This window comes from Taudactylus pleione, unplaced genomic scaffold (assembly GCF_031769625.1).
Source record: "Taudactylus pleione unplaced genomic scaffold, aTauple2 ptg000053l, whole genome shotgun sequence".
NCBI classification, from domain to species: domain Eukaryota; kingdom Metazoa; phylum Chordata; class Amphibia; order Anura; family Myobatrachidae; genus Taudactylus; species Taudactylus pleione.
In genome coordinates, this window is record NW_028284455.1 from 47,162,481 (window position 1) to 47,188,327 (window position 25,847).

The following is a 25,847-nucleotide window of genomic DNA, read 5'->3' on the forward strand; positions in this document are numbered from 1 at the left end:
AAGCCTGGAGTGCTAGGCGCCCTTCTTCCAAGCCAGAAGATAAGCCTTCTGCGTGATGGGACGGGCCTCCCTCTGGGGGACCCCAGAGTGGGAGGCCGACTTCTTCAATTCGCCCAGTGCTGGCACAATACCACCACGGATGCCTGGGTGCGAGAAGTGGTCTCCCAGGGGTACGCCCTGTCTTTTCGGCACAGGCTGCCTTGCCAGTTTTTTTGCACAAGTCCTTCTCAGGACAAAACCAAGGCCTTACAGGTTCAGGAAGCCATAGAGGCCTTGCTGACGGCGGGGGTCCATTATACCCGTACCACAGTCTCAACGTGGGATGGGGTATTACTCTACGCTGTTTCTGGTGCAGAAACCCAATGGCTCTCATCGCCCCATCCTCAATTTGAAGTCCCTGAACAGGTTTCTCAGGGTTCCCAAGTTCAGGATGGAAACTTTGCGTTCCATCATACTGGCGATGGAACCGGGGGATTATATGGTCTCCCTGGATATCCAGGACGCCTACCTCCATGTGCCTATAGCAACATCGCACCAACAGTTTCTGCGGTTTGCTATTCTCCACAACCACTACCAATTCAGGGCGCTACCCTTTGGTCTCTCCACGGCACCAAGGGTATTTACCAAGGTGATGGCGGTCATGGCGGCTCACCTTCGGAGCCAGGGGATACGGTTGCTACCGTATCTAGACGACCTCCTCTTGCTGGCAAGCTCCCCGGAGGTACTGATCCAGCATCTCCACCTGACGGTCGCTTGTCTACAGGCGCACGGCTGGTTGATCAACTGGAAGAAATCCTCCCTCATCCCATCACAACGGATGGTTCATTTGGGGGCCCTGCTGTACTCTCGTCAGCAACGGATTTTTCTGACTCCAGAGAAGGTCTCCTCCTTACAGCTGCAGATTCACAGTTGTCTGAGCAGTGGCAGAGTGTCGGTGTACTCAGCGATGAGAGTTTTGGGGTCCATGGTGTCGGCATTCGACATGGTGGAGTTTGCCCAGTTCCATTCCAGGCCCCTGCAGGGGCTGATTCTTTCGGAATGGAACGGATTGCCACACAGGATCCGCTCTCAGATGCTGGTGTTGTCCTCGGAGGTGCGTCTGTCCCTAGCCTGGTGGCTGCAGACAGCTCATCTCCTAGAGGGGCGCCCCTTTTGGATCCCGGAATGGGTTCTGCTCACGACAGATGCCAGTCTCCGGGGTTGGGGGGCGGTGACAGGCTCCTTGTCACTTCAGGGTCGTTGGTCGGCGGAGGAAGCGATTCTTCCCATCAACATCCTGGAACTGCGGGCAGTATACAGAGCCCTGCAGTTGTCCGGCACCGCTCTTCACGGAAGGGCCGTTCAGGTGCAGTCAGACAACGCCACCACGGTGGCGTACATCAATCACCAGGGAGGGACTCGCAGTCGAGCTGCGATGTCGGAGGTGTCCCGCGTCCTGGCTTGGGCGGAGCGCTATCTTCCAGCTCTCTCAGCAGTTTTCATCCCAGGAGTCCTCAATTGGGAGGCAGACTTCCTCAGCCGTTACGACGTGCATCCCGGGGAATGGTCGCTTCATCCAGAGGTATTCCAACTACTCGTGGACAAGTGGGGGCTGCCAGAGCTGGACCTGATGGCGTCCCGTCACAATCACAAGCTGCCTGTGTACGGGTCAAGGACAAGGGACGCAGGCGCAGGTCTGATAGACGCGCTGTCGGTGAAATGGCTGTTTCAACTGGCTTACTTGTTCCCTCCGATATCTCTGCTGCCTCGGGTCCTGCGCAAGTTCAAACAGGACGGAGGCACACTGATCCTGGTGGCCCCAGCGTGGCCCAGAAGGCCGTGGTACTCCGATCTGCGGAGCCTGTCCATCGACGCTCCGTACCTCCTACCTCAACGGCGGGACCTGTTGTCTCAGGGGCCCTGTCTTCACCCGGATCTGGGTCGACTATCTTTGACGGCGTGGCTCTTGAGACAGCCGTCCTGAGGTCTCTGGGCTTTTCTAGCTCCGTTATTACCACCATGCTGAGGGCGCGCAAGCCTGCTTCCGCGAGGATCTATCACAGAGTGTGGCACACTTACTTTCAGTGGTGCGAGGCCAGAAACTATGATCCCCAGGTGTCCCGGGTTTCGCGTATTCTGGCTTTCCTTCAGTCGGGTTTGGATTTAGGATTACGTCTTTCTTCACTGAAGGTACACGTGTCTGCTCTGTCGGTGTGGTTCCAGCGCAGGATCGCTGCTATGCCGGACGTACACACCTTTTTCCAGGGTGTTTTGAGAATCCAGCCTGCCTTTGTGCCACCTGTGGCCCCGTGGGTTCTTCGGGCCTTACAGGGTCCTCCTTTTGAGCCCTTGGAGTGAGTGGAGCTCAAGTGGCTAACTTTTAAAACTGTTTTTTTCTTGGCAATTGCTTCTGCCAGGAGGGTTTCAGATTTGGGGGCGCTTTCTTGTCGTCCCCCTTTTCTGATTTTTCATCAGGACAGAGCGGTGCTTCGCACTCGTCCTGATTTCCTGCCTAAGGTGGTTTCCAGGTTCCACATTAATCAGGAAATTGTTGTTCCAGCCTTTCAGTCACCTGATCTTTCGGCTGGGGAGACTTCCTTAGACGTTGTCCGGGCACTCCAGGTTTATGTGGACCGGACTAGTTCTGTGAGGAAGTCGGATTCTTTGTTTATCCTCTTTGGTTTTCTCAAGAGGGGTTGGCCTGCCAACAAACAGACTCTAGCCCGTTGGCTTCGTTCTGTTATTATTGAGGCTTCTATGCAGGAGGGTTTACCTGTTCCAGCCTCTGTTAAGGCTCATTCCACTCGGTCCGTGGGCCCTTCTTGGGCTGCTAGCCATGGCGCCTCTGCTGTTCAGCTCTGTAAGGCGGCCACCTGGTCTTCCATTCAGACCTTTTTGAGGTTCTATGCGTTTGACACCTTTGCCTCTCAGGATGCATCCTTTGGGCGCCGGGTTCTCCTATCAGCACAGGAGGGTTCCCGCCCTTAGTTGGACTGCTTTGGGACATCCCCAAGGTCAACCTGTGGACCCCTATGGACCCTGAAGTAGAAAACAAGAGATATGGTAAGAACTTACCTTTTGTTATCTCTGTTTCTACGAAGTCCATAGGGTCCACAGGGCACCCGCCCTGACGCACCTGGCTTCATATGGGCTCTGTGACTGGTCACCGGTTTTCCGTCTCCCATTTCTGTGAGTATGGTTCTTGTGTTTTCCAGTCCTCCTTCTCTCTGTTTCGTCTCCTCCTCCGGCCTGGGCTGCTTAACAACTGAGGTGCCTGTGGCTCGGAGGCGGGGTATAGGGGAGGTTGGACCCAAGTGCATCCTGGGAGCAGCTAAAAGCTTTAACTCCGTGGTGCCCGAGGATCCAGGATCCAGCTATACCCCAAGGTCACCCTGTGGACCCTATGGACTTCGTAGAAACAGAGATAACAAAGGTAAGTTCTTACCATATCTCTTGTTTTTGCTTTGTTCTTGCAGTATTTACCCAATTCCCTTCTCACCTCCCAGTGCCCTCTTGTCACTCATCTTCTCCTTATAGATAGAAATGTATACAGCATGGACCAATGACATGGGGTGTATGATACATAAGCTTTTTCTGTCTTGTGCTAGTGGAGTTACCTATTTATAAAGTTCGACTGACATCAGTAATTTGATGAATCTCACCACTCCTATTAATATTTCTTCACCAGCTGCTAGTCTCCGATACACGACGACTTAGTACCTTTACATCTATATGGGTTTTGCTGTCACCATCAGACTCCTTCACCTGAACGTGGCACCTCTTGTGTTTCTGTTTATTCTGGCTGGAAACTCCTGAAAGCTCACTTTAGTTTATGACTGCTGGTTAGCTGTCCTGGGCAGTGAGGTACAACTCCAAAACATAACATACAGGGGATTGATTAAAATGTTAGCTGGTACTTTATCTTTGGGCCACCAGAACTAAGTAGGTATAGCTATCTCACAGGAGCAAAGCAGGATCTTTCATAGCAGTGATGTATTTTGCTCAGAAATAACTCTTAAGCTGCATACACACACAACGATTTTGTTACCAACGATTTTATGAACGATTTTTTTAACTGCAAACGATTTTTGCATATTCCCATAATGAAAATCGTTGAGTTGACAAGTCTGACTGAACTACAAATGTGAACACGCATGAACGATAATCATTCATCGTTTGACTCAGAAAGTGAATGATTTTTTTCAAACTATTATCGTTAAACGATATTGTTCAAAAAATCATTGTGTGTGTGTATGCAGCTTTAAAGGTAATGAATGTTATCCGGATATGTGCAACATTCTGAATGTTTGATAAACCAGCCCTGTGCCCCTTTACTCAACACTATATACAAGCATACTGCAAAAGCAACCAAAGAGTTTTTTAAGGCTAAAAAGTGGAATGTTATGCAATGGCCAAGTCAATCCTCTGACCTGAGTCTGATTGAGCATGCATTTCACTTGATGAAGACAAAACTGAAGGGAAAATGCCCCAAGAACAAGCAGGAACTGAAGACATTTGCAGTAGAGGCCTGGCAGAGCATCACCAGGGATGAAACCCAGCGTCTGGTGATGTCTATGCGTTCCAGACTTCAGGCTGTAATTGCCTGCAAAGGATTTGCAACAAAGTATTAAAAAGTGAAAGTTAGATTTAGGATTGTTTCGTTGTCCCATTACTTTTGGCCCCTTAAAAAGTGGGAGGCACATATAGAAACCGTTGTAATTCCTACACCGTTCACCTGATTTGGATGTAATTACCCTCAAATTAAATCTGAATGTCTGCAGTTAAAGCACATCTTGTTTGTTTAATTTCAAAGCCATTGTGGTGGTGAATAGAGGCCAAAATATGAAAATTCTGTCAATGTCCCAATATTTATGCACCTGACTGTATATATTTTTTTAATAGCACATATATATACTTTCTTCCTGGATTATTGCCCTTTTTTTTAATTTTTTTTAGCTGCTCTTTGTATGATGATTAAAATACTAGAATTGTCGCAAGTTTCTAAGTGTAAAATAAGCAGAGGAACAATAGAATAACTAAAAAGTTCCCATTGTGTCAGAAGACACTTCACACTCACTCTCCGCATTGCAGAAAATATGATGGCACAGGGTTAGACTTGACCTCTGTCTTCACATCTTCAAGCTAGAATACTGTAAAAAGAGACTATTTTGCAGATATTTCTGTGAAACAGTTAAAACAATGCTTTTGTTATATTGAGAAACAACTTTTGGAATCCTCTGATTAAACTCATGTGGGAGTTGTTTTCTAAATGGTGTTAGGGGGTATTTAAGGTAGAGAGGTTTGAACCTCACCACATGCCTTGATAAACATATGTAGAATATTGATACGAGTTGGCATGTGCGGGAGTGAGGACATCTGGTTTCCTGGCCTGTTTTACATCTTCAAAGAGGACTTTCCTACTAATGGTCTTCAGGACTCTGGTTCGCTTTGGGACTTTTGTATGATGCGCCTTTTTGCTGCCGTGATTCAGTAGGAAGTTAGTGAACTCACATGTTTTATATTTATGTGAGTGCAATGTTTATCATTATATAATAATCCATCTTGTCTGATGGTATTTATGTAAGTTTTCTTTCCTAGTCTCCTTTATATATGACCTGATGCATATGGAATTGTCAATCTTTTGTATCCTAAAAATAATCTGATGGGCTTTCACATATTCAAAAGCTAGTAAGAGTATTTATACGGAACTCCTTTAATGTGTGGATTCTAAAGAAACCTGTGATGGGCAATTTTTCTTCTTTCAGCGAATATATCTGATGTAGTGAAGTTTCCTTATATCTCCTTGGGACAACTGAAGAATCTATAATATAAATTTTTCCCCTATACTTCACATTGGGTGTACTTAAATTGTTTTTAAATTGCTACATTCTATTCTATTGTACGTTTGTATATACGGAAGATTTTTGTGATCTGAGAGGATCCTGCAGTATGTTCTGGAGCCCAATTCTACTGCATCTAATCCTTTTTAGCTGAGCAGACTGGTATTATGTGCAGTCGATTTCTGTCTTGCTCCCATATATGATCAAATGCAAATGTGCATGGGGCGTGTAATCTATTATTGGCTGTGAGCTTACTAGCTCATATGTTACTGTGCCTAAATCATGTTGGCCCTTTACTAATTGGTATGTTTCTGACCAAGGGACTGCAGATGGCTATATGTATTGGAGCTGCCCATTTCTCTATTTGCTTGTGATGATGCTATGTGGAAAAGGCCCATCAGCATTGCTGTTCCCGACTTTCATGTGGTGACTATCTTTTGTCACACATACAAACATTCCCTTTGTATCTACTTATCTATCTTATAAATTCACAAACTTCTTTTGGTATCCATCTACCTGCACATATTACTATCAGTGAGTGAACCATTTAGTGCATACATTTTATTGTGGCCTACATACAGAACCCCTATTCTGTATGCCTGGACTCTTTAGGAGTCTGAATAAATGCAATGGTATATTTGCGGTTAAATTGCAGCTGTGCAAATATTAAAGCCAGAATAATTGGTAAACTGATTTATAAGTAATTTTATTTTATTTTTTAAATACAATAACGAAATATTTATTCTACTATGCTACAAAAAAAGGAACCATATCGGCTCACTCTCCATAATTAAGACGTTTTAATATACGGTAGTCAAGAATGTCTAGAATGCTGTATAAGTCATCAATGAGTTAATTGATTCTGGAGCTCATTGACCCTAAAGCTGTGGGAAGTCTGTGATGAATTTGCCACCTTCATGTCTTCCTAACTACTGTGTGGTGTCATGGAAAGTGAAAGAACTACATCATACACTTGATGTAGCAGATGCAAGTGGGTCGCAGGATGAATTCAATATGTGTTTGCAGCAAGATGTAATGTTTTCCGTAGCAGTGATGTCTCTAGTTAGAATTGTCTTTGATTTCCCGACATCTTGCTTTAGCTGTTCCATCTGGAAAGGCTGATTACAAGCTGCGAAAAATAGGTTGTATATACCAAAATATTGAATGTTTTCTCAGTTGAAGCTGGAGACTCTTATAATGACATGGAACAATACAAGTTGATGATCAAAATGTTCAGTTTACAGAAGAATTCCCTTTGAATATTAAATGGTATATAAACTATTAACAAAACCAATAAGGTGTCAGTCATTGTACATTGTTATATAGTGACCCCTACCCCTAATCACACCTTGGTTCCAGTTCTAAAGACAGATTCTTGAGGCAAGGGAATCCATATCATTTCCAGCTATTGTGAAAGATTTCAGATGCTAGCCATCATCCGAGTGGAGACCTAGCTGGTAAAGGTCAGCACTCAGGTGTGCATCAGACTCTTGTAGCCATTGTTGAAAAACATTTCCACTGTACATTTTTTGCTTTTAAAGAGACAATACCTAATTTATTAACAAAATAAAAAGTCTTAAGGTACCCATACATCTGACAGGTATTTCTGCGATCCTGCAACACAATCGGAAATGCCGGCCGGCCAACATCGATGTTCAGCGATCTGTCGCAGGATCGCTGAAATTTTCATTGTTAAATGTCCCCGATTTGACGATCGCGATCATCAAATCGTGAAAATCCAACATGTTGGATTCCTGCAATGCCGGGTTGCAGCATCGCGGGATCGCGGCAATCCATCGCTGATGGATGGGCCCCATTAACTAGCAATGCGGATCTAGGAGTGGGGCCATTCCCTGTCAAAGCAACACACTTTTTGTTAAAGTTTTACCTCACCAGCTCAGATTTTGTTCAAATGTGGTATATGGAAGAGTATATATGTAGTCTAAGAAAAAATACAAAATTTTATTTAAATAACTCATGCGGTTTCCAAAATGTAAAAACTGTTAACGCACAACCAGCATATTTTCAAATCGCCATAGCAGCTCTTCTAATTAAGCTAGAGAGGTGGGAGTGGTGTCATTTTACTGTGTTTTGTATGCCCTTTCCTATGATAAACAACACAATAGGCTTTATGAGGAAAAACTTTTTCCAAATTGAAACTGAAATTTTTGATCATGATTTTCTCAAAAAGTGCGACGACAGAAAAAGTTTAAAAAAAAATTATAGAAATAGTCTATACTAATGTTAACTGTCAAAATTTAAAAGTGGTAGGCTAATGGGTTCATAGTTAAAAATAATTTTAAAGCAAGGTAGTTTATTCAAAAAAGTAGTAATAGATTTGATGGCTTCATTAGTTAATTAATAAAATGTCAAGTATTTCTATTCAACTTGATTTTTATAGTCAGTCAGCAATGTTAGCTGAAAATAGTTTGTCAATGCCTGAGTGGTTTTTAAAATGTCATCAGGAGACATGACCTAAATTCTTCCAGTTGGAGTTGTAGGGACGACTTTGCATAAGACATCTATTAGAGGTATCCATAGTACATCAGGCTTCCTTGGATAGAACAATGACCGTGAAGGTCCAGCTGGATGAAGGAAGGTCACTTTTTAATTCATCTTCATTCTTGTCCATCACATAAGCAAGCCACCATTTCTTGTTATACAATACAATGTCAAGAATTTCTATTCAACTTAATTTTCATAATTAAACTAATGAAGCCATCAAATCTATTATTATCACCTGTTACTACTTGTAATATATCCACCTTTTTGGAATAAACTACCTTACTTTAAAATTATTTTTAACTATGAACCCATTATCCTCCCACTTTTTGAATTTTGACAGTTAACATTAGTATAGACTATTTCTGCATTGATTGATTTCTTTGTAGAATTCACTGTTAGTCGTAGTCGTTAAGGTTTTCCATGTCTGCCTATGTGTTATCATATAGATCTTTAAAGTCTATTAAAGGTCCATTCAAACTGTTATTGGATGCAGTTTGAATGTTGCAGGATACTACCATATAGAATATTACTTGTATGAGCATTACTTTTACACCGTATCATGTCTCCAGCAAATGAACCAGATCAGCTATCCACTGAGTACACACAAGACTTTTTATATAGTGTTAATGTCTTTAGCCTTTGCTCAGTCATATTACTCTTCCACCAGTGTACCCTGACTACAATACTGTGTGTCTCTACTCTCTATATAAAAGCATGACTTTATTAAAGGAGGCAAAAAATGCACCAGGCTCTTCTAAGAAAAATACCACTAGAGTTTCCCTGAAAAGTGTCTGATACATAGTAATCGTGTTTCCCAATGCATATTGATTACTTCAGGAGGAATGTAATATGAAGCAGTGACTTTATTTACCACCATAAGGAGATATTTCAGACTTTACATTTTCTTCCAGTTCTGCTAATGCTGCTCCAGAATTTGAAGGCCGTGGAGGAGAGGAGCTTGGCACAGAGATTGCGAACATGTTCTATAAAATATTTGATAACAAGAGCAGCATTGACCTTAAGTCTCTCTGCATCCTGCCGGGTGAGCACTGCTGGGTCCTTTATGTTGATGTACTGGTGAGTGAAATATAATTTATTTATTATTTATTTTCTTTCCTATTCCATCATATCTTTGGGATAACTCTTAAAAGCACTCTTGGTATGCCATAGCAGAATGGATTATGGGAGAAATGTATCAAACCTACAGAGTAAAGACGTTGCCCACAGCATCCAATCCGCTTCTACAGATGTGTCCTCATACTCTGTGGCTTCAGCCACGCCAGGTCCCTGGCCACTCGTCTGCTCCAAGAGTCTTTTTCACTCAAAATTTTTTGCACAAATAAAACACTGAAAGTGACAGTTCTACTTTGCTAGATTGCATGGTGTGACATTTGTACACCATTGTGCGTTTGAGACTGAAGCTGTATACAAAGTGCTACGATGCAGCAGCTTTTTCATACGCCAAGTTCCATTGTGTTTCATCTGCGACTTTCTGCTTTGTTATAACTAAAGTGAGGTTAAAGTCGAAGAAAGAGAAAGAGGTGCGCTACACCTGTTGGAGGCTTGTGGTGGTTGAGGCCAGGTGTATGAGGACACATCTGTACCTATCATTTTATAGAATGTACTTAATACATTTTAGCTAGTTGCTGTGGGCCACATCTCCAGCCTTAGGGGGAAATGGATCTAACTTTCTATCTATTGATTTGGAGATTACAGTATATCCGTTGAAAAATATTTATAGCCGGGTGTAGAAATAGTGTAACCAGGTCTTGCCTATATAATGCCTTACTTTATTTTGTTTATGTCAGAGATCATGTGCATAATCCATTCTGCTGCTATTGTTTGGTGTTGTGACAAAAGTATACGTTAACTCACAGATTATCTCCATTGTAAACGATCCTCAACCTCAGTTGTTTCTGTTTTATCATTATGAGTAAGAAACAGTTGTAAGTAGCTGATCTCACCCCTCAGTGCAATCTGTATCTATCTGTAAGGCTTTAGCTTTTGTGTAAGGGTGGTTTCCATATACAGATTCACAGCAGTTGCTCTATCACACAAGAAGTGCTACAGCTATGAATGCTACACAACACAAGGACTTTTAGCGGGGTGATTCAATTGCCGATGGTTTAATGCCAGGCATCGCCACAGTGTACCACCTGAGCACATATCACCCAGTTACAGGAACACCTGCAATGCACGTTTGCCTGCACACTTGTATGAGGTGTGAATCATAACATGCAATTTCCCATTCCACAACTGCCACTACTGGGGGCACTGCTTCAGGGACACTGCTTAAGGGACACCACTACAGTGGGCATTGCGTAAAAGGGGCACTGCTGTATGTCATACATGAAAGGGACACTACTATGTGGTGTAATGTGAATCAAGATTGTGCTATTGTGTGGCATAATTTGAATTGGAAATACTATTGAGACACCATGCCCTTTTTTTCAGAGCGAGCTGTCCCTTTATAGAAAAAGCCCCAAGGGGACCACTTTAAGCACTGCCCTAGAACAAATGGTATTCTGACATTGGGGTCCCAGCTAAATAGGCTTTGCAACACTGCAATAGAATTACTGTTCTGGGGGCCTGATTCAGAATTGTAAGCAATGCCGATATTTTGCAGTTGAGCGATTATCATTAAACTGCGCATGCATCAAGGTACATTACTATAGTCGCTCACAGCAGTTTTTTTTTACTCGTAGTGTATTTGACAGACAGGGAGCACTTGTGAAGGGTAATGGGGAGTGGCAGCAAAGAACAGAGACGTGTCACCACCGTTTTCAGGTTACAGCCTGCACCTGTGGTCCCATATGCAGTGAAAATGTCTCTGGCTTCTCAGTTCCCATGGCCATTGAATGATCTGCTACCAATGCTGCCACTTTGTACACAGATGCTTGGATTTGCAAAGCCACTGGTGGGCGTCTCAATACAAAACCCAGTAGCTGCGACGTGCATGTATTTGCTCGGCAGACGCAGGAGCAGCTGAGTCAGTGTACAACTCTGAATCAGGCCCTGAGATAAAGTATCTCTTTTTGTTACCGACACTGTAACTTTTCGAAGTTAGTATTTATAGCATTCTCATCTCATTACCTTGGGTTACTAGATTATGTCCGCTGTGATGAGTTCTGCAGCTACAGTTTCCATAGTTACAGAGAACTTGTCTGATTTGTTTTATGCCTATTGTGTGCATATGTATAAAATAAAATAGAACAATAATCTAAGCAACATTCCCATTTTAATCTTCCTGTAAAATACAATGCGTATTTCCCAGCATACAACTAATCTTCATTTATTAAAGTTCTTGTCCGTTGTGTCTTTGTTCTCACATAATAGGCTTGATTTGTAATTACAGTACAATTAACATTACAAATTAGCACCTGACTAATTGTTCATTGTGTGTGAAATTACTTGCAGTGTTTTAGTGCTGTAACTTGATCACTGCGCCTTCTAATGAAAAATTAGCTGATTGCCTTTGTTCTTGTCACACAGCACTGTATGAAAAAATATTGTAAGTGTCCAGGATTAGATTTACTGCTAATGAAAGTATTATAGGTGTTTCATGTGTATTTGAGTCACTTGCTTATTTAGTTACTGTGGTGATATAGTAATTGCAGAAAAGGACATAGTAATTTATGTATGATGCAGGATCCAGCATGTCAAATCAGGGTGCCAATAGGATCATTAAAGCAGCCAGTGAATATGTGCATCCATTGGCTTCAACAGAAATAACTTTCTAAATATGTGTCATCTGCAATAGCTACATGGCTCCTATCAGGGTTTGTTCAGTCATGTATTAGTACCATGTAAATATCATATGGTCCTGCATCATTCTCTGTATTTATTATACTATATTCTATATTTCTGCTTGCAGCTTTTGGAGTGTGGTGGAAACCTGTTTGATACAATCTCCATAGCAGTGAAGGCCGCTCTCTTTAATGCAAGGTAAGCTGCAGAGTAAAATGAATAAGTAACAATGTCCCCTGCTCATATTGCTACTGGCAGTGTTTCAGCGGCCAGCTGGGGAATAGTATCTGTACATGTGCACGATATCTGTTCCGCTGAGACATTTTAAGCTAATTAATGGGAGTCATAAACTAATATGGTCATTGTTGACGTTTTCCGCATCTATCCAAGCTATCTACCTGTTACAGCTGTAGGTGGTGTTGGTGAGGCTGCAGTTCCACGCTGACTGCTGATGTCCGTCTCTATATGATCCAACAGGGTCTTATTTTCCTGTATGCATGCTAGAGATTGTATAATGATGAGCTCTACTACAGCTTCAGGTTCTGTGAATTTTGGTAAGCTGTAAAAATAAAACAAGACTCCAATGGCTTCCATATGTTTTGATTAGACACACAAGCTCCTTAAATATTTGAGCACACACATGTAGTTCTACTGACTTTGTTCTAGGGGAGACATGAGAGAGAGAAAGGTGTGGATATCTAGAAGGAATCGTTCCCCTTGTTAGGTCTCTTTAGAGAGAAAACATATGTTGGCTAACTATGTTAAATCTTATGAAAGGGTTAGAAATGTATTCTTAAAAATGCTTATTTTAAAGAACCATTTCAGGTTATCAGACATCTAGGATGCAAAGTAAATAAACTCCCCATTGTAGTTGAGGACTCATCCGTAGCTCATTTTGTCTGCCTTTACCAGTTTCTCTCAATTAAAGCAGACTTAAAACTTCTGCTTATCTATTCTGTTCTCAATACACAGTTGAAGGTAAATGAGATTCCAAATAAAAAAGGATCTTGCAGTATGGGACAGCACAAATGTAGGGGAAACACAAAATAAGTTACTCGGTAGATATGGTAGTGAAAGTAGTGGTAAGAAAAGTAATTGTATACAAAATAATTTAGCAAGTTTGTCACGTATAACAATGCTGTGACTCGTTTGTATATGTAGAACACCTCACTTGCGTTATGTCAGTGTTTTTGCATTAATGTTTAATTGAAAAAAAAAAAGAATCTTGCTATGTATTAGAAACCTTGATCGATCACGTTTTAATGCTTTCTAACATTAACAAACCAAAGTTATTAGGGTTTGATTGGTTTTATTGAAAGATGTCAAATCATATTTTGGACTAAGCATAATTAAAACACGTAATAGCACTTTTCAGAGAAACACACAAACACAAAAAAAGGAGTTTAGCATTAGAACTGGAAATGTCACCTTTTCAGTTCCCAGTCTGTTTCGAAACTTCAAATGAACTAAACTGGAAGAAGAAAAAATTCTTTCTACACTAGCTGAAGATGGTTGTGCAGTCAGAAGTTGTTAAATAATGGGAAATACATTGGGGTTAACTTTTTTCAATTGCATTTTTTTTTTTTTTTGCTCGTCCACAATTCATAAGATGATACTTGTGACACCACAGAGACTCTTTCATTCTAGCATTCATCTCAAAAGGACTGAAGGTTTTGAATTGAAATACAAAGGTAAACATGGAGATTAAACCATGAGGCGTTTCTCTGTGTATTGCCTGTTTTATGTGTTGGTGTTTACTCTTTAAGATTGAGTATGTTAGCTGTGGGTTTTTTCCCTGCCCTGTGGGATTGATGGGGGAGAAGTGTTAGCTTTATGCAAGGCAGATTTAGCACCTCTTATCTGGTTCATCCTCCCTATATCTTTGTAGTGTGTGTGACTTACTGCATTGGTTCAGCTTACTCTGACAAAAAACCACAAGCAACAAGAATGTGGAATAATACCAGTCACAGAGTTGTGCCTCTAGTCACAGCATTATAAAAAAAAGTGTTTGGTTTTTTTTTTTTTTTTTTTTTTAAACCATTACTTAAACCGAGGTGGTTTAAACCAGCCAAGCCTGCAGGCAGACAATGCAGAGAATAAATGGGATGATCCTCTGGTGCTCTGCTAAATAGTTGAGAGCAATGGGATTCAAGAACCATTTATTTGTAATATTTGTTGGAAAGGAAGTCTAAGCTGTGGATGAATTGGGAAATCTTGTTTTCAGATCTAAATTCAATACATTAGGCTGGGAGCATTGTTTTACTTTCAGACAGACTATGTGAAATCGGACTTGTATGTGTAAATTATCAGTTTGGTTTTAAGAAATACCATGTAGATAATTTCTATTAGTTTCTTTTTATATTCCATAAGAATGAAGATTTGCCTTTAGGAGGATATCATAATGTTGAGTACTGTGCCCTCTAGAGGGCATTATACTCTTTAAAATATCTTTGTTTTGCTGTTAAATCCGCAATCACATAAACCACTGTGGCAGGCTATAAGAAGCAAATTATTCCCTTTGTATCTTCACATTACTATTAATTATTGACAGTTCAGATTTACCAGTATCATATATCACATGGCACATGAAGTAGCAGGCAGATAGGCTATGGTATGCTCTTCTCCTCTATGTTTTTACTATGATGTCCTCCACCACCACGGCCTTCATGTGGCATGCATTGGTCATGAAGAGCCTCAGGGAGATCAGTGGTTCCCAGAAAATTGATAGGCTTAATTTGCAGGACTATGAGCTCAACCCAGAATGTTTATTCCTACCATTAGGTTACAGTGCCCTACTTTCTATAGGTGGAAGCTTAACTCCTGTGTAGGTCAAAAATGATGGTAAAATTTAAATAATTTTGTATCTAAAGGGGAGATGTTACATAGCAATCAATCAGCTTCTACCTATAATTTTATAGAATGTACTTGATAAATTCTAGTGTTCATTCTAGCACCCTGCACTTGTCACAACCCCTGCTGTTCCTCTTTCCTTCCTGCGGTGTTGTTCTCTGGTGCTTCTAGCACACTCTGGGCTGTATCTTTGCAGTTTGTTGCATCAGCTGAGTGTGCTAGAAGCACCAGAGCAGAAAGCGACACCCCAGGAAGGAAAGAGGAACTGCATGGGATGTGTGCAGGGTGCTAGGATGAACACTAAAATTCTAGCTAGAAGCTGATTGGTTGCTATGGTGACTTGTCCACTTCTCCAATGTTTAGGAGGCTTGATACATCTCCCCCTTAAGGGGGGGTGTATGTACTAGGCCTGTAAGAGAGAGAAAGTGTATGGAGATAAAGTACCAATCAATCAGCTCCTAATTGTAATTTTTCAAACACAGCCTGTAACATGGCAGTTAGGAGCTGATTGGTAGGTACTTTATCTCCGTCCACTTTCTCTCTCCATAGTACTTAGACCTCTATATGAAATATACTGATGATAAATATGATTCATGCTTAATGTATAAATCAGGATACCTAAAGTGCGCGTCTTGGAAGATGACGAGGGAACAAAAGACATTGAACTTTCAGATGATCCTTACGACTGTATGCGGCTGAATGTGGCAGACGTTCCTTGTGTTGTCACATTAAGCCGAGTAAGTATAATTGCCATGCTGTCTAATTTTACTTTCACATTCCTATTTGAGGCTGCAATTATTGTATTGATTAGGAACGGTGAGATGTTCCATAGTGATAGCTGTTCTGTTTCCTTGCTTAGACTTGAGATATTCTTAGTTTATTTCTTTTAGGGACTTCTTTAGATACTGAAGGAACTGTAAAACCTTGTTTTGTGCTTTCACAGATAGGTCATCGGCATGTGGTAGATGCCACATTGCAAGAAGAAGCGTGTTCCTTGGCTAGTCTCCTCATCTCTGTGACTAGCAAGGGTACCTTAACTTGTATGAGAAAAATAGGCAAAGGAAGCCTTGATCCGGAAAGCATCTTCGAAATGATTGAGGTACAGATATGACGCATGAATCATTGTTGTTCTCCACATTGTACGGCTTCTTAGAACATTAATCCTTTCACTACTGAGGATGTGTTGGACTCTAAGCATGTCATGGGCTCAATGCGGTGTGAGGAACTCACAAAAGTCCATCCCTCCCCCATGTAGATGCTGTCCCTCAGATGTGTGGGGTTTGATGATGTAATCCTGTCGGAGAAACGGTAACATCACTAAATGCTGCTCCTTTCAGGCAAAGCACTGTAGACATTTTTATAAGCTGGGAAATAAAGCAGAGAACATTAAAAGTGCTCTGTCTCCTCTATACTGGTACCCACTCAGGCTTGTTGGGCTACCATATTATTCCTTTTATGTATCAAAAATACATTACCCTTGTACCATTTATTTATACATAACTAGAATCCCATTTTTTTGAAGTTTTGGGATAGGTGATTTAATGCTGAAGCAAGAACCATAATATATTCCTTGATGGTGCTGAGGCAAAAAAAAAAAGTGTTTGCTTTTATTTAACTTTTTTGCAAATTCAATTTAAACAAAAGTACTTTTTTTTTTTTTTTGCCAATTTGGTTAGGTTGGCTATGCCATGTGAGGAGAAATAAGCAAATGAATGCTATTTTCTGGAAATTTAAAGCCTTCTGAAAAAAATAAGGTATAATTTCTATGGGTACTGTATACAAAATGATTCTGGCATGTGACCAGCTCAAAAAGTGCCAAGCTAGGTTCCACAGCAAAGGAGTCCAGGAGTGATTGATAGATGTGTTGGCAATATTGTTACTGGTATGTGGTATCTAATAACATCAATTCTGCTCCATTTAATTACTTCACTGACATTTCCCCCCCATATTTTTAAAAATTTATTTAAATGTTTTGAAAAAAAAATATCCCTTTTTGTGTATTACACCCCCCATTGTGCATAGGCCTCCCATCGTCATCAGAAAAAGCCCCCTTCCCTCACCTGCTAGTGGTGATAGACCTCAGTGTATTAGTGCTCACTATGGGGGGAATTCAATTCAAAGCGCTATTGAATAGCGACGGGAGGGACTCCCGAAGTTATTCAATACACCGCGCTGTTTGGGCGCGCTAAGGATTTCTTCTCGCACCCTACTGGGGATGCAAAGACAAATCCGACCAAAGTGCCGGGTGCGCGGCTGTTTTTCTACATAGCGTGGTGCTCACAGCCGCGCGCCTGGCGCTTTGGTCAGAGAATGCCGGTTACCGCGCCTTAACACCCTTGTTAAGGCGCGATGACCGGCATTCTTCGACCGCACAGTGCACTGAATTCGTGTTGAATTGAATCGCCCCCTTTATATTAATTTTTTTACTTTTAAAATATCCTCATTGCCAAGATCAGCGTATTTGTGCTCTGGTGGGAACTGTTCCCCTCCTAGCACTTCTAGTTTTGGCACACTCGCTCCAGTGTTCCTTTCACACGGCATTCTGGGGAGCGATATTGGATTGAGGTCACAACATTACTCTCAGGGGTCTGGAACAGGAGGTGGAGATGGGGACGCAGAGTTGTGGCATTGTCTCATGGGATGCGACCTTATCAGGTAAAGAACTCCTGGCCACAGTCTCATCCCAAGCATTTGTGCCAAGCAAGTGGTTTAAAACTCTGTACCTGGCACTTCCAGTTAGCATTCTTACTGTACATATACTCTGCATATCTTACTAGCATGTGTTCCTTCCTATACAAGTGTTAAGTGGACATATGAGGCTATTTAGATCTAAATGAAGTTTTTCTGTAGACTGCACCTGTAGAATTATTGATTAATTTACATTAATATTTAAACAAATTATCTGGTAATGATTTTTTTATTTAAACTCAAAAGTCAAATCCTACTTAATGAGTATTTTTTCTTTTGGAGCAAATGAAAACCAATAATAAATTTACTGTCACTAATTTAATGCCTGATATCTTTAGTATGGAGATGTAGAATGAATAAGTGTACAGAGAAATGTATAGTCGTAATTTGACTGTCCTTGTTACAGACAGAGATATAGTAATAATATGACTGTCCTTAGGGACTGATTAAGCAAGGAACGCAGTTGCTGATATGCACGCAATCGGCCGAACTAGCCATTGCGATCGGGACTGGTCGGCGTAACGCAGGCGTGCCAGTGCGTTTGATCGCCATTGCAGTGGTGTGCATAAATTATCCACTGCGATGCCCTACGCAGCCTAAGGCCTGATAGCGTACGTGGAAGTTAGCAATTTCTGAGTAAGGTCAGGGCTTGTGCAAGTGTGCGTGAGGCTGTGATGGTACTCTATTTTACTGATGGTTTTGCAGTCTTACAAATCATTACGGATGTGTGTAAGGTAAAGTCGGCGTCCTTATGTTGTGCAGCGGTGGCATTGCGATCGCAGTGGATTAGCATACTATCGCAGTTGAACTGCATGCGTAATCGCTATTACATTCGCAGTTGCTTTCTTTAGTGAATTAGGCCCTCAGTACACAGATTTTCCAGTAATAGTATGCAGTGATCGCGCTGAGCGAAAAAAATTGTGGGTCCCAGGGACCCCTCACTTGGAAAAATTGGGGTCCTACTCCACTGTTTTTGGGTCCCATCACACATTATGGGGGTTGAGGACAGGAAGCAGTTTGGACAGTGCTGGGGGCAAATAGCAGTTGGGGTACAGGGGGTTAAGGACAAGCAGCAGTTGGGATAGAGCTGGGACAAGAGGGGAGTTAGGGCAGGCAGTGCTGGGGGTAGGGAGGGGTAAGTACAACCAGCAGTTGCGACAGTGGTGGGGGCAAGGAGGGGGCTAGGGTCAGATAGTGCTGGGGGTAGGAAGGGGTGAAGGGTGGATAGCAGCTGCGGCAGTACTGGGGGCAAAGAAGAGGTTAGAGGCAGGCAGTACTAAGGGTAGAGAGGGGACAAGGGTAGATAGCTGGGATAGCGTTGGAGGCAAAGTGGAGGTTAGGGACAGGCAGTGCTGGGGGTGAGGTGTTGGTGCTGTGGAACGGCAAGTAATTTTCAGTATCCGCCCTGACAGCTGCACACTACCACTAAGGTAGTTTACAGTAAAGGAAAATCCAGTAACCCAGCCTATAGTAATGTGTATTTAGTATGGAAATAAACACAGTATGGGGGTAACCTATGGCCTGTGGGGCGATTTCAAAGATTGTCTGGGGTTTTGATTAGTATTAGATGGTCACTCTGGACCAGGACAGCTGTGTAGTGAGCACTTACTAAGAACACTAAATGCAGTGGCAGCCGGAGAATGGAGTGCTAGCTCTGTAGGACTGTAGCTCACTTTACCTTACACACATCCGTATAGGTGTCTCAGAGGAATGTTAGCATCATATTTATTGCTCTGAAAAAAATGCTTTATATGAATAATACAGATGCCCTATGGTGGGATTATTACCCTGCGATAAATATAGCCCATATAATTTTTAATACTCTGCCCAGAATAAGTGCCAAGGGCACAGGACTAATGCCCCCCTACTGCAGTAACGAGAAAGAACCCCTAGGGGTCAGCACTGTGCACACTCTGCAATCACTGAGCGCTGTCACCTACATACATACGTGGGGGGGGGGGAGGGGAGGAGTAGAACACGGGGTGCATCCCCTCCATCTTACCCACCCTGCCTAGAGCCCCATCACCCCTCTTCCATACGCTCGGGGGCACCAGAGCATGATCCCCCGCACTGTACAGAGCAACTTCCTGCGCACATACACAGGACACGTACATACTGCGCAGGCACTGATCACAAGAGTTGGCACAGGGAGGTAGATTGCCAGTTCTTGTGATCAGTGCCTGCGCAGTATGTAAGTGTCCTGTCCCCCAGCTCTCCTCACATGCGCAGCAGCACTTTACTACCAGCACTGTTACCAGTGATCGCGGTGAGCGACAAAATTTGTGGGTCCCAGGGACCCACCACTTTAAAAAAATGGGGTCCTACCTGACCATTTCTGGGTCCCATCATAATTTATGCTTTAGAGCTCCCCACATGCCACCACACATCCCCACATGCCCCTAAAATGCACAGATATCCCCACAAGCCTCTTAAATGCATGTTTTAATGCCTCCATGATCTTTCGGGTAATGACTTTCCCCCTGTGCAGTGCCCCCAGGAGCGCTCCCCCTGTGCAGTGCCCCCAGGAGCGCTCCCCCTGTGCAGTGCCCCCAGGAGCGCTCCCCCTGTGCAGTGCCCCCAGGAGCGCTCCCCCTGTGCAGTGCCCCCAGGAGCGCTCCCCCTGTGCAGTGCCCCCAGGAGCGCTCCCCCTGTGCAGTGCCCCCAGGAGCGCTCCCCCTGTGCAGTGCCCCCAGGAGCGCTCCCCCTGTGCAGTGCCCCCAGGAGCGCTCCCCCTGTGCAGTGCCCCCAGGAGCGCTCCCCCTGTGCAGTGCCCCCAGGAGCGCTCCCCCTGTGCAGTGCCCCCAGGAGCGCTTCCCCTGTGCAGTGCGCAGTTCAATGAAGGTATCTGCCCCCCTAATAGGTGTGAGTGACCTGGGCATTAGGCTCAAGCCACTAAAGGGCAAATACGTGGGCCCTCTAGTGACCTGGGCCTAATGCCCAAGTCACACACCTATTTGGGGGGCATATACCTTCAATTGGGCCTAATGCCCCCTATATTGCCCGGGCCTTGTGCCCGCCTAGAGACCCACAGGCCTATTGCCTGAATTCATCCCACGGGCCTAGTGCCCGACAAGCCTGGTGGTCTAGGAGACCGGTGGCCCAAGGCCGTCTGCCGGTACGGTGGAAGAGGCTGCGGGGGGGAGCTTCGTTAGCTCTTTCGCTTTCCTCCCCCGCAGTCCTCTTCGGTCCTCAGCTTCAGTCTTCTGCCGCTGGCCCGTCATGGGCACCGCTCAGCTCGCGCCCGGAGCAGAGCTTCTCCCGCCGCCACTGGTGGAAGGTACCAGGCGGTCCCTTCCACCAGGTACCCGCCGCGGTGGCTTACCCGGCGCTGGGAACAAACACTGTCCCAGCGCCGGGCACGGACGCTGTGCCTTGATCCCAGTACGGCTTTCTACAGCAGCAGCCAGTGAGTCTATCTGACTCTCATTGGCTGCTATAACAGACAGCGTTGTGTCTGTTACTGCAGGGGGACGCACTGTGCTGCAGCCAGCTGTCAGGGATTGGCCACAGCGCAGCGCGTCCCCGGGGAAACGGGGACTTTAAAAAAGTGGGTCCCCAGTCCCCGATATGGGGTAAAATACGCGCTATAGCGCGTATTTGCGAACACTGTGTTACTAATGTATCAGTGTGTATGCTATGCATCATTACTCACCTGCACCTACAGGATGTGATGCCAGTCTGCAGGAGGTGAAAGCCCGCGGGGAGGAGGGGGAGCCACGGAGCAGAGGTGGGAGGTTCAGTAAAGAAGAGGCACAGGGAGAGTCCGAGGGAGCAGGGAGTGGAAGCTGCAGAAGGCGCCAGCGGACGCAGGGATTCTGGGAACTGTAGTTCTCACGTCTCCAGCCAGCTGGTCTGTGTCCAGCGGGGGAGGAGACTCTTCCAGTAGCAATAGGCTAATGAGAATCTGCCGGCGGCGATTGGTTGAGGAGACGCTGCCGGTGGTGGTGATTGGCTGATGTGGCACTGCACACTACACACACAGCGGGTCCTGTAGGACCCGCTGAGTTTTAAAAACTGGGTCCCCAACTTCCTGTAGCGCATAAAAAAGCGCTATAGCGCCTATTTTGCGCACCCTGATACGACCAGCAATCCTAATAAGAGCAGAGATGTAGTAGTATGTGGTGGTGGTATATAAGCAGAGATGTAGTAGCCACCGGCATCTCATACCGATTCCACGAAATTTTCCAAAATACGGAATATTCCGATATCCAAAATACCCCTGGTCCCAAGCATTTTGGATATGGAAGACTCAACCTGTACTACTATATCTCTGCTTATACGAAGGACTGCCAATCATACTACTACTACTGCTACTACATATCTGCCTATACGAAGTACTGCCAATCATACTGCTACTACATATCTGCCTATACTAAGGACTCCCAATCATACTACTACTACATCTCTGCCTATACTAAGGACTGCCAATCATACTACTACTACATATCTGCCTATACTAAGGACTCCCAATCATACTGCTACTACATATCTGCCTATACTAAGGACTGCCAATCATACTACTACTACATATCTGCCAATACTAAGGACTGCCAATCATGCTACTACTACATCTCTGCCTATACTAAGGACTGCCAATCATACTACTACTACATCTCTGCCTATACTAAGGATTGCCAATCATACTACTACTACATCTCTGCCTATACTAAGGACTACCAATCATACTACTACTACATCTCTGCCTATACTAAGGACTGCCAATCATACTACTACTACATCTCTGCCTATACTAAGGACTGCCAATCATACTACTACTACATCTCTGCCTATCCTAAGGACTGCCAAACATACTACTACTACATCTCTGCCTATACTAAGGACTGCCAATCATCATACTACTACTACTACTACATCTCTGCCTATACTAATGACTGCCAATCATACTGCTACTACATCTCTGCCTATACTAAGGACTACCAATCATACTACTACTACATCTCTGCCAATCATACTACTACTACATCTCTGCCAATCATACTACTACTACATCTCTGCCTATACTAAGGACTGCCAATCATCATACTACTACTACTACTACTACTACATCTCTGCCTATACTAAGGACTCCCAATCATACTACTACTACATCTCTGCCTATACTGCCAATCATACTACTACTACAGCTCTGCCTATACTAAGGACTCCCAATCATACTGCTACTACTGCTACTACATCTCTGCCTATACTAAGGACTGCCAATCATACTACTACTACATCTCTGCCTATACTAAGGACTGCCAAACATAATGCTACTACATCTTTGCCTATACTAAGGACTACCGATCATACTACTACTACATATCTGCCTATACTAAGGACTGCCAATCATACTACTACTACATATCTGCCTATACTAAGGACTGCCAATCATACTACTACTGCTACATCTCTGCCTATACTAAGGACTGCCAATCATACTACTACTACTGCTACTACATATCTGCCTATACTAAGGACTCCCAATCATCATACTACTACTACATATCTGCCTATACTAAGGACTACCAATCATACTACTACTACATATCTGCCAATACTAAGGACTGCCAATCATACTACTACTACATCTCTGCTTATACTAAGGACTGCCAATCATACTACTACTACATCTCTGCCTATACTAAGGACTGCCAATCATACTACTACTACATCTCTGCCAATCATACTACTACTACATCTCTGCCTATACTAAGGACTGCCAATCATCATACTACTACTACTACTACTACTACTACTACTACATCTCTGCCTATACTGCCAATCATACTACTACTACAGCTCTGCCTATACTAAGGACTCCCAATCATACTGCTACTACTGCTACTACATCTCTGCCTATACTAATGACTGCTAATCATACTGCTACTACATATCTGCCTATACTAAGGACTGCCAATCCTATTATTATTATTTTTTTATTTTTTTTATGTATTCTATTTTTATTAGTATTTAACAAAAATAAAGAAATACAAACATTTCTCATAAAAAAAAACATAACCTTGAATCAGCCTTCTAGAGCAACCATTGCTTAATGTCTCTGTTCTTAGTCCACTCAAGTACTCTGTTCAGGTGGATGGCATGATAATAAGACTTAATGTCTGGAAGTTGAAAGCCACCTGATTGTTTTGACCGCGATAATAAGTCTCGTCTAATTCTGGGGCGTTTTCGAGACCAAATAAACTGACGGATTAGACAATTGATAGAACAGAACCAAGACTCCGGTACTTTTATCGGAATAGTCTGGAGAACGTAAAGCAATTTGGGGAGTGTGGTCATCTTGACCACATTAATCTTCCCCAACCAAGAAAGCAGCTTTAGATGCCAGTGGTTATAATCTAAACGAAATGATGATGAGAGGGTAGAAGTTGGCACGGAATAGTTGTGACATATCTTTAGTGAGTTTAACCCCTAGGTAAGTGATATGGCTGGGGTGCTATGAGAACGGGAAGGCAGATTGTAGGCCAGCCACTGTTGAGGGGGAGGAGCTGTTAAGGGCTCTGGATTTGGTGAAATTAATTTTAAAATTAGATAAATCTCCAAATTTTGCAAATTCATCCATTAGGTGGGGTAGTAATATAGTTGGATGAGATATGGTAGCTAGCAGGTCATCTGCAAATTAAAGCAAGTTTATGTTCCGTCCCACCTGCAGATATACCTGAAATGTTAGGATTGGCCCGTATGGATCGCGCTAAGGCTTCCATACATAGTATAAAGATTAACGGAGATAACGGGCAACTCTGTCTAGTGCCATTCGTAATGGGAAAGACCTCTGATTAGGTGCCGTTAACTCTGACTCGTGCATAAGGAGTCTTGTAGAGAGCTAAAATCCTATGTAAAGCAAGAGGACCCAGTCTCACGTGGACAAGCACAGACCTCATAAACGTCCAACTGATCCTGTCGAACGCTTTTTCAACGTCAGTTGACAGAGAGAATTACAGGAGTATTCTTCTGGGATGCTAGATGCATAAGATTGAGTACTTTTGTAGTATTATCACGTGCTTCCCGGCCTCTAACGAAACCAACCTGATCACTATGGACCAATTGAGGGAGTAGGGGATGAATCCTGTTAGCTATGAGTTTGGTGTATAGTTTCATGTCAACATTAAGGAGCGTGATGGGTCTGTAACTTGGGCACAGGGAGGGGTCCTTGCCTGGTTTAGGGATAACTGAAATATGAGCTTCACATTTATGTGCCTCCCAGAGAGTAATCTGGGAGACTTCCGGAGTATCGTTATGAACAAGATAGTCAGCTAGAGTCGCAGCAATCTCAGCCCTGCAGTGTGCATCTTGTAATAGAGACTCATTGAGTCGTTAAGTCCACTGTCTGGGTTAGAAATGGGGTAAAGCCAGCTTCAGCGAGACTGGAGCATGGTCCGACCATGTAATAGAGCCAATAGAGGCATCAGCGAGCAGATGAAGATGTCTATGGCTCAAAAACAGATAGTCAAGGCGGGAATATGCTTTATGAGGGTGGGAGTAAAAAGAATAGTCATGGGTTGAGGGGTGTAAGACTCTCCATGAGTCGGCCAACTGGTAGTCATGAAATGCTTTCCTAACATGGCGGTATTTAGCATTTGAGAAACTAGGGGAGCTATTAGAAGTATCTAGAGTAGGATCCATAGTCCCAATTGAGGTCACCTCCAATTATTGTTATACCCTTCATCAGGGGGTCTGTCTGATCTAGAACTGATTTGAGGAAAGTATGTTGGACTTGATTGGGAGCGCATATGTTAATGAATGAGAAGGTTTGATTAAAAAGTTGACAATTTAACAAGAGGACTCTACCTGGGATTAGTCTATGGACAGTTATATCGGTAATGGGAAGCCTCTGAGAAAAAAGGATGGCAACTCCCTTTGACTTTAACTCAGGGTTATTGTTAAAAAAGGAGGTAGGGAAATGGCGATCGTAGAAGCTTGGACCTTTTTTCCAGGATGTTTAGGCCCCGGGAATTAATAGAGGAGATATGTAGTTTAGTGTCTATAGACATTAGGAAAACCTAGATATAAAGAGCAATAAGGATCCCAATGAGAAAAAAAAAAAAATAAATTAGAAGGGGTAAAAAGAAAAAAAAGAACACACACAAATAGTAAACAATACAATACTATCAGTAACAATGAGAATCCCGCGACTGAGATCATGGAATATAGCACCTTATCCAAGATCTCAGTAGGTGAAAACATGGAGTGTGGGGTAAGGGGGCACAGGGGGGTCTATGC

General features: G+C 43.3%; 1 protein-coding gene across 1 annotated transcript in view; it reads left to right on the forward strand.

The window, feature by feature from the left end:
• Positions 1-25,847, forward strand: part of EXOSC7 (exosome component 7) — a 46,210-nt gene that overhangs the window by 9,782 nt on the left and 10,581 nt on the right. Inside the window, exons 4-7 of the mRNA XM_088462975.1 lie at positions 9,236-9,401; positions 12,199-12,269; positions 15,535-15,658; positions 15,865-16,020. Of these exons, the coding sequence (XP_088319101.1) occupies positions 9,236-9,401; positions 12,199-12,269; positions 15,535-15,658; positions 15,865-16,020 (517 nt within the window). The remainder of the gene's footprint in view (positions 1-9,235; positions 9,402-12,198; positions 12,270-15,534; positions 15,659-15,864; positions 16,021-25,847) is intronic.